This window comes from Indicator indicator, unplaced genomic scaffold (genome assembly GCF_027791375.1).
Source record: "Indicator indicator isolate 239-I01 unplaced genomic scaffold, UM_Iind_1.1 iindUn_scaffold_107, whole genome shotgun sequence".
Classification (NCBI taxonomy): Eukaryota; Metazoa; Chordata; class Aves; order Piciformes; family Indicatoridae; genus Indicator; species Indicator indicator.
The window spans coordinates 106,552-116,276 of record NW_026539220.1 but is presented as its reverse complement, the minus strand read 5'-3'; the positions used below and the strand labels follow the sequence as shown (position 1 = coordinate 116,276).

At 44.3% G+C, this 9,725-nt stretch overlaps 1 protein-coding gene across 1 annotated transcript in view; it reads left to right on the top strand.

The window, feature by feature from the left end:
• Window positions 1-2,657: 2,657 nt before the first annotated feature.
• LOC128980318 (rho guanine nucleotide exchange factor 10-like protein) overlaps window positions 2,658-9,725 on the top strand; it is a gene marked incomplete at its 5' end in the record, with an annotated part of 47,907 nt that continues 40,839 nt past the window's right edge. The window contains 2 exons of the mRNA XM_054398781.1: window positions 2,658-2,795; window positions 2,909-3,067. Coding sequence (XP_054254756.1) covers window positions 2,658-2,795; window positions 2,909-3,067 — 297 coding nt within the window. The remainder of the gene's footprint in view (window positions 2,796-2,908; window positions 3,068-9,725) is intronic.

Sequence of the window (9,725 nt, the reverse complement as noted above, 5' to 3'; positions counted from 1 at the left end):
ATCCACTGGATTCCTTCCAGTGGCATTAAATCACTGGGGCCACAGGTGGGTGATCCCTACCCTGCACTGATCCATCTCCAGCCTTTGGTGGGTGAATAAAACTATGCTGGTTTTTTTTTTTTTTTTTTTTTTTTTTCAGGGGGAGGGAGAGGAGGGAGTGAATGGATGCAAACAGAAGGTGCATGGAATTCCCTGCAAGCAGGGAGCTGGCAAAGCATCCTGAACCCTTGCAGGTGTTTGCAGTCCTGCTGCAGTAATGCACCTTGCGAAGGGGGTAGGGAGGGTTGGGGAAGGCTTTTGCTTGCATCAGCCAGGCCCCCCTCTTGCCTTGCAGTGGAGATGATCAGCAGGCTGAGAGTGTATTTTTAATCTACTCCTTATTTTTAATTCCTTTATTTTGGGGTTGTTATTTCACCTCCCAGCACCCCAGGGTGACCCAACCCTACTGACGCCGGCACCCAGCCCTGGCTGAGTCAGTGCCGCCGGCTCGCTGGGCACCACGCTGATGCCAACCTTCCTGGAGCAAATCTCTCATTGTTTCTCTTCTTATTGAGTGCAGGGTGAGTTTTTTGAAGGGGGCTGGAAGCACCGTATGGGTGCTAGGGAGGTGAATGCATTGGGGGTGCATCACTGCATCCTTGCAAAGCAGGGGGGGGTTTGCAAACAGCTGCTGGGTGCACCCTGCAGGTGCGTTGCTGCTGGGGTGGTGCAAAGAGAAATGCAAGTGGCCTGCAAAAGGGGTGAGTGGGGGGATTTGGGTGATCTTTGCACTCCACTTTCTTTGCAGGGCTAATTTTTTTTTTTTGGGAGGGCGGGGGGAGCGTGTAATATCCCCCTCACTGTTTGGAGAGGGCTTCCAATCCTTGTTGTGAAGTTTCTGGGGACGGGGAGACGAAAAGTTGATTTGCTATTGAAATGTGACCTGAAAAACCAAGCCCCAAAATAACTGTGATCTCCATGATGAGATGCTGCAAAAGCATCATCATGGAAATGAAAATCTCTTTTAGTCCTAACTCAGGATCTGTTCAGGATCTTCCTCTTCCAAATATTGGGATAGTTGGGATAGTGTCCTCTCCTTCATGATGCTCAGGTCCTGTTGCCTCCTGCACCCTCTTGGCAGGGCTCAGCACCTCCATGGGCAGCAATACCTGGCATCACCCAGAGGAAAAGGAGCTGATATTTTTTTTTTGGCTGCCTCTGAGTCATTTGAAGGGCACTGGGATGTATTTTTTCTTTTGCTGGGCTTGTTCAGCTGGTTTGGAGCTGCAATAAACCCAGCAGCTGTTAAGTGTGTTTGCAGAGGGCTGTTTTGCAGCAGGGCAGGGCTGGGCTGGACTAGGGTGTGCCAGCAGGTAACACTCTGACAGCAGCTGAAAACTCCTTTTCCCACCAAGAAAACCTTTTCCAGCAAGAAAAAAAACCTTCTCAGTAAGAAAACCTCTTTCACCTCGGTTTTTTTTTTCCTCTCCAGCAAGAAAAAGTTTTTCCCAGTAAGAAAACCTCTTTTTTTTTACCATCAAGAAAAGGTCCTTTCCAGCAAGAAAAAGTCCTTCCCAATAAGAAAACCTTTTTTTTTTCATCAAGGAAAAAGTAATTCCCAGTAAGAAAACCTCTTTTTTTACCATCAAGAAGAGGTCCTTCTCAGCAAGGAAAAAGTCCTTCCTGATAAGAAAACCTTTTTCCAGCAAGGAAAAAATAATTCTCAGTAAGAAAACTTCCTTTTTTTCCAGCAAGAAAAAGTCCTTTCCAATAAGAGAACCTTTTTTTTTTTTTCATAAAGGAAAAGTCCTTCACAGTAAGAAAACCTTTTTCCAGCAAGGAAAAAGTAATTCCCAGCGAGGTGTTTCCTAGCAAGAAAAGGTCCTTCCTAATAAGAAAACTTTTTTTTTTTTCAGCAAGTAAAAATCCTTCACAGTAAGAAAACATTTTTTTTTCAGCAAGGAAAAAGTAATTCCCAGGAAGAAAACCTTTTTCCTTCCCAGCAAGAAAAGATCCTTTCCAGGAAGAAAAATCACATCCCAAAGCTCGGATGCAATAGGTAAGAGAGATGTGGGATTTTGCACTTAAAGACATGCAGAAGGTCCTTGTGCTGCTCTAACTTATCCTTTTCTTTTTCAGTTGTAAAGTGTAATTTGGGTTTATTTTTTTTAGGGAAGTTCCTCATGAATGGGGATGTGGAGGTGTGGTTTTGGGGCTTGCTAGCCTTGAAAGCAGCGGTTTGGAGGGCAAAAAGCCCGGAGGGGAGAGGAAAAAATAAACGACTTCTTTGGATGGAAAAAATTGGAAGCTCCCTGGGTTGGTTTCTGTGCAGGCAGCGAGAGGGTTAATGAATCGCTCTGGCATGTGAAGGGTTAATAGGGAAGGAAAAGGGGGCCGGGGGGGGCAAATCCTGCTAGGGAGGCGGGGGGTGTGGGGTGGTTATTTATTAGGATTGGGAAGGCCAGGGGTGTAAATCAAAGCTGCGTGGGAAGAAGAGAAGGAGGAGGAGAAGGAGGAGCAGGAGCGGGGAGGGAGATGCTGCCCCAAATCCCAGCATCCCTCTCTGCAGCCGCTGGACCGCGGCTCCCGCTCGGCCGCCAGCCCTGGGCTGAGCGGCTGTGGGATGGGTGGGTAGAGGCCAGTTGGGTGCCCCCTTCCTCCTTCCCAACCCTGGGCAGCACCCCGTTGTGGTCAGTGGGAATTCGTTCCAATTGGGCTGTGGGGAGTTGGGTTCGTTCCCGATCATCGCCACCCCCGCCCGGGGGCCTTGCTCGGCCGATGCGGACACAAAGCCGGAGGAGACGCGGCCTGCCCAGGTCAGCCAGATCCTGCCTTCCCTTCCCCGAAATTCCCTGAATCCCTATAAATCCAGCTGGAGAAAAACAGTGGAAGAGGGTTTTTGGGTTTTTGTGGGGTTTTTTTTTGGTAGGTTTATGGTATGCTGGAGCAAAGGCGGGGGCGGAGGAGGAGGAGGAGGAGGTCACCCTTCGCCTCCCCGCTGCCTGCACAGCGCTTTGCGGCTTTTGTTAGCTGCCTGCGCCCAGCTATTAAAAACATCAAGAAAAGAGAATTAATTCGGAATAGTTCGGTTAAAAAAAAAAAAAAAAAGGGCAAGTTTGAGGAGGGCAGAGCCAGAAATCGTTGCCCACCCTCATTCCTTTGCTGCTTCACCCCTGCTTTCTTGACAAACTCAAGGGGTGGTTGCAAACCTTTCGCTGGTTTTTTTTTTTTTTTTTTTTTGTTTTTCCACCTGCTGGAAACGGAGAATTTTGGGAGGGGAGGGAGAAGGAGGGGAAAATCCAAACAAGTTCCTCCAGGAGAAATTGACAGCAAAGAAATGCGAATTGCCCTCCTTCTGTAAGTGATTTATTTGGTCGCCTCGGGGTGCGGGGCTGCCTTGCACGCTGCCAAGAGGCTTGAAGGGGCTGCGATGTTCTCCCCCTCCTTAATTCTTTCCCATTAATTACTTGTTTCCAATAGTAATTGATTATTAGCGTCAGTTTATTATTTCCTTAGTCGTAGGCTGGTAAGGCAAATTTGTTGTTAGCAGCAGTTTGTTATTTCTTGAGCAATAGTCTATTAAGACCAATTTATTATTAGCATCAGTTATTTATTTAGCAATAGTCTATTAAGACCAATTTATTATTAGCATCAGTTTGTTATTTCTTGAGCAATAATCTATTATGAAGACCAATTATTAGCATCAGGTCGTTATTTATTTAGCAATAGTCTATTAAGACCAATTTCTTACTAAGCTTTAGGACTGGTTTAATACCAAATCCACTTTATTCTTTATTTTTAGTGGTAGTTTGTTACCAAGACCATTAATTATTTATTTTTCTCCTCATAGTCTCTTATTAAGGCCAGTTCATTACTTAATTTTTCAGTAATAATCCCTTAATAACACCAATTTCTTATTGTGCTTCAATATCAAACCCACTTCAATGACAGCTGCTTATTAGCACCAATTGTTAATTTATTTCTTAATACTAAGGGCCAGTTTATTATTAATCTGTTAGAATACTTAAATATCAAACCCACTTTCTTAGTTATTTTTAATGGTGGTGGTGTATTATTCAGACCACTTTTTAAATTTATTTTTTTAGTAATAGTCTCTTAGGACCAGCTTAATCTTAATTTTTTTTTTTAGAGCTCTTAAATATCAAACCCATTTTCTTATTTGCTTTTAATGATTAAGACCATTTTCTTATTTGCTTTTAATGATTAAGACCATTTTCTTATTTGCTTTTAATGATTGTTTAAGACCAGTTTATTATTACTATTGTTGTTGTTTTCATTATTATTATAGTAAGACCAGCTTATTTATTTGTGCTAATACTTCATTATCAAACCCACTTTTTTAGTTGCTTTTGATGATAATTTTTTATATAAATAATTTAGCATTATTTATAATGATAGCTTATTATTTATTATTATTAGCCTCTTAAGACCAGCTTATTTATTTGTGCTGAGACTTGAATATCAAACACCCCTTTATTACTTTTAATAACAGCTTATCACCCCCAATTTTTAATTCATTTTAGGTACTAATTTAGTATTAAACCCCCTTGATTAAACCCAGATTATTTATTTTAGGTTCCTAGTTTAGCACTAAAACCTCTATTACTTTTTTTGGTTTGTTTTTAGTAATAGCCTATTATTAAACCCAGATTCTTAATTATTTGTTGACAATAATTTAGTCTCAAGCCCACTTTATTTTTCAACATAACTTTATTATTAAGCCCAGTTTATTAATTTTTAATAACAGTTTAGTGTTAGACCCACTTGATGATTTTTTTTATATCCAGTTTATTATTAAAAGCAGTTTATTATTTATTTTTTTCATAATAATTGAGCATTAGACCCACTTGATAATTTATTTTGCAAACTGTTTTTTACTCTTAAACCCTTTTGATTATTTACTTCTAATACTCATTTAGTATTAGGCCTACTTAATGAATGAATTTTTAATACCTTTATTATGAAGCCAACTTTAGTCGTTGTTTTTCAGAGTGATTTATTAAAGGTATTTAATTTGCTTTTAACACTAATTAAATATGTTTCATTTTAACCACAATGAAATCTATTTATTTAAAACAATAATGAAATCTATTTATTTAAAACAATAATGAAATCTATTTATTTAAAACAATAATGAAATATATTTATTTTTCATTACAGTCAAATCTACTTATTTTTAATAATAATTTATTAAATATATTTAATCTCTTTTTCATGCTACTTTATTCCCCCTACCTTTATTATGTAATTTTCTCCCATTTTAAGTGGGTTTTAGCCTGGTCCTTAATTATAAAGAGCAAATTTTTTGCCCTGAAACAGCAGCAGAAAAAGTGAAATGCTATCATTTTGGGGTGAAGACCTCAATAATTTAGAGAGTTCCCAAACAAATGGTTGCAAAACAGGGAGAGAAATTAAGAATGAGTTCAAATCCATCACTTTCACCTCCCAGGAGCTGATTTTTGGGGTAGTTTGTTCAGCTAGAACAAAAACCACTTGCCAAAGGTGGGAGAAGTTTGACTTTGGAGTTTGCAATACAGCAATTTTGAATTTGGAGGTAGAAATGTTACTAAGGGCAAAAAAAAAAAAAGAAGGTTGAGCCAGCAGTGCCCAGGTGGGCAAGAAGGTCACCAGCAGCCTGGCTTGGATCAGCAGTGGTGTGGCCAGCAGGAGCAGGGCAGGGATTGTCCTGCTGGACTTGGTCACTGCTGAGGCCACACCTTGAGTCCTGGGTTCAGTTCTGGGCTCCTCACTCCAAGAAGGACATCAAGAGGCTGGAGCAGGGCCAGAGAAGGGCAGGGAAGCTGGGGAAGGGTCTGGAGAAGAAGGCTGGTGGTGAGGAGCAGCTGAGGCAGCTGGGGGTGTTGAGCCTGGAGGAAAGGAGGCTGAGGGGAGACCTTCAGGCTCTCTCCCAACTCCCTGAAAGGAGGCTGGAGTCAGATGGAGGTTGGTCTCTTCTCCCCAGCATCAGGAGATAGGATGACAGGAAATGGCCTCAAGTTGTCCCAGGGGAGGTTTAGGTTAGACCTTAGAAGACAATTCTTCATTGAAAGGGCTCTCAAAGACTGGAAGAGGCTGCCCGAGGAGCTAGGGTTGAATCCCCATCCCTGGAGGTGTTCAGAAGCCTTGCAGGTGTGGTTTTGAGGGCCACGGTTTAGCCCCAGGTGGGGGTTGGTCTCTTCTCCCAGGTAACAAGTGATGGGACAAGGGGAAATGGCTTTAAATTGCTCCAGGGGAGGTTAAAAGTTGGACATGAGAACAATTTCTTCCTGCAAGGACTCAGCATTCCTGGAGGCATTCAAGAAATGTGTGGCCATGGCACTTGGGGACATGGTGGTGTTGGGTTGGTTGTTGGACTGGATGGTCTTAGAGGACTTTTTCCATCCCAAATAATTCTATGATTCTGTGATCTTTTGGGGAGGGAGGGCAAGGTGATGGTGGAGGATCATCCAGGTGGTGAAATCAGCCTTGGAGCTGTGGTTGGGCTGTGGCACACTGGCTGGAGGAACTAATCAATTCTAGAATCCTAGAATGGCTCAGGTTGGAAGGGGACCTCAGAGATCATTTAGTCCAACCTCCCCTCCATGGGCAGGGACACTTCGCACCAGCCCAGGTTCCTCAAGTCCTCACCCACTCTGACCTTGAACACCTCCAGGGAGGATCCATCCACAACCTCCCTGGGCAGCCTATTCGATAGTCTCACCACCCTTGTCCCGAGAACTGGGGAGAGGCAAGAAGAGCTGGGATGGAATGGGGGCTGCCCCCAAAAGCAAGGGCAGCAAAGCATGGAGGGGGGGGGGGGCTTGGAGTGGTGCCATACCTTTAGTCCTGGGTTCAGTTTTGTGCCTCTCACTCCAAGAAGGACATTGAGAAGCTGGATCAGGTCCAGAGAACGGCAACCAAGCTGGGGAAGGGTCTGGAGAAGAGGTCTGGTGAGGAGCAGCTGAGGGACCTGGGGGTGTTGAGCCTGGAGGAAAGGAGGCTGAGGGGAAACCTTCTGGCTCTCTACCTGGGATAACCCAGGCTGGGGCTGTGTCACCTCAGTCCTCCAACCCCACCCCACTAGCCTGGAGAGAGGTCCAGAGGGAGGTTTGGTAGCAGGCATAGAATCACAGAATGGTTTAGATTGGAAAGGACCTTCAAGAGCATCCAGTTCCAACCACCCTGCCATGGGCAGGGACACCTCCCTCCAGCCCAGGGTGCTCAAGGCTTCATCCAACCTGGCACTGAACACCCCCAGGGAGGGGACATCCACAGCCTCCCTGGGCAGCCTGAGCCAGAGTCTCACCACCCTCATGCTGAAGAACTTCTCCCTCAGCTCCACTCTAACCCTGCTCTCCCTCAGCTTCAAACCATTCCCCCTTGCCCTGTCTCTAGACACCCTCAGGGCAAGTTCCTCTCCAACTGTTGGAGGAACTTGGGAGACAAAAAGCTAATCCTGGTTTCTACCTTCCTCTTCCTCCATCCCTTGTAAACCACCTTGGGGTTATTTATATAGGGAGGGCTTAACCTGGAAGGGTTGGGGGGTGGAAAATGCAGCAAGGAGCCAGAGGGGTTCCCAACCTAAATCCTTGCTGGGGTAGAATGGAATGATTTTTTTATTATCTTTCTTTTGCCCTATATTTACAATTAAACCCCAAGGGGATGGGGTGGGGAGCAGTCTCTGAGTGGAGGGGGGTGGTGGAGGGGGTGGTTGGCAGCCAGCCCTGCCAGCTGGGACCTGTCACTCCAGCCTGGGAGCTAAAAATAGCCAAAAGAAGCCCAAATGGGTGTCCGAGCCTGCAGATGCTGCTGCTCTTCTGCCTTTATTTAGAGCCTGCTCAGTTTATTTTTTTTTCCCCCCCCTTCCCATCCAGGTCAGGAGGGGAAGATGAAGCTGAACCCTCACCCTGGGATGCTGCTTCTAGCTGGGAATCCTGTTGGATTTAAATCAAAATTTTTTTTTTTTTTGTTCCCATGGGTAATAGCATATTCCACATCCCTTTTTCTGCCATCCCAGTCTTGTTTGGGAGCATTTCCCTGTAGGGCAGCTTTTTCCCCTTCATCCCATGGGATGTGTTTTGCTACTGGGATGCTCCTACCTCTGCCAGCAGCTTTGCTTTGGGGGAAAAAAAAAACATACAAAATAAGCATTTTTTCTTTTCATTTAGCAAGGTTTGGGGAATCCCATGGATTTAAATCCATTTTTTTCCTCATGGATAATAAATATCATATCCCTACATCCTGCTTGGATTATCCTGCATTGCTACATCCTACTTGGATTATCCCACATCCATTTTTTTTGCCATCCCAGTTTGGTTTGGGGGCATTTTCCTGTAGGGCAGCTTGTCCCCATCAGCCTTTTCCCCTTGATCCCATGGGATGTGTTTTGCTCCTGCTATGCTCTTACCCCTGCCAGCAGCATTGCTTTGGGGGAAAAAAAAATACAGAACCATTTTAATTGAGCAAGGTTTGGGGAATTGTATGGATTTAAATCCATTTTTTTCCTCATGGATAATAAATTTCATATCCCTACATCCTCCTTGGATTATCCTGCATTGCTACATCCTCCTTGGATTATCCTGCATTGTCACATCCTTCTTGGATTATCCCACATCCATTTTTTTTGCCATCCCAGTTTGCTTTGGGGACATTTCCCTTCAGGGCAGCTTGTCCCCATGAGCCTTTCCCCTTGATCCCATGGGATGTGTTTTGCTACTGGGATGCTCTTACTCCCCTGCCAGCAGCTTTGCTTTGGGGGGAAAAAAAAAAAACAAAACAAAACACAAAAATTAACCGTTTTGCTTTGAATTTAGTAAAGTTTGGGGTTGTTAGGTTTGTAATTCTCAGTGCCAGGTGTGTTCCTGACAGGGCAAGTGACCAACCCTGGGACAAATTGGGCTGATGAGGAGCTTATGCCAGCTGTCAAAATGGGAAGTGACCTTCTCCTGCCCTGCTCTGGGAGATAAAATCAGGGACCAGGCACTTCATCCTCCTCCTGCTTCCCTCTCCCACTCCAGAACCCATCAGCTTCCTGGAAGAGCAAAACAAACCAGAGAGCAAATTGCTTTCTGGATCAAACCATCAGCATCTCTTTGCTGGTTTTATTTTCCCTCCCTCCCACCTTGTTTTGATTTTCTTTTGTGAGGTTTTGTTTTTTTTTTTTTTTTTTTTTTTTGAGCCATCACTGCAAAAAGATAGGATTTAATTTTATTTCCCTGTGCTCCCAAGCTCTGCATCAGGTTGGATTTACCAGGATTTTATTTATTGTGGTGGATTTATGGTGTGGTTGGCATCACATCCGTAAGGGAACAAAATTGGAGCTTGCAAAAAAAAAAAAAAAAAAAAAAAAAAAAGAGGGAGAGAAGGGAATTGCCTGCCCTAATGGGAAGCAGATTGGGTGATACATGAGAACAGCTTTGGCTGTCAACCCCTTTCTGCTTCCAGGGCCAGGAAAAGAGTTCAAGGAGGAGGAAAAATAAGTCTCTGTGGATCCTCCTCCCAAATCAATCCCTATTAATGAGTTGTGGAGTCAGCTGGCTTTGTAACTTGCAAAAGTGGCTGGAAAAAGGATACTTGCTGCAGCAGCACAGGTCAAGGAGAGGAAGAAGAGGTTGATTCTTCTGGTTTTAGGGCTGGGGAAAGGTTGAGTGGAGTTTGGCTTGTGGGGGGGGTTTGGCAGTGGGATGGAGTTGGGGTCGCTGAGAGCTTTGCAGCCCAGTGGGGTTGCAGCACCTTGTGCCTGTGGT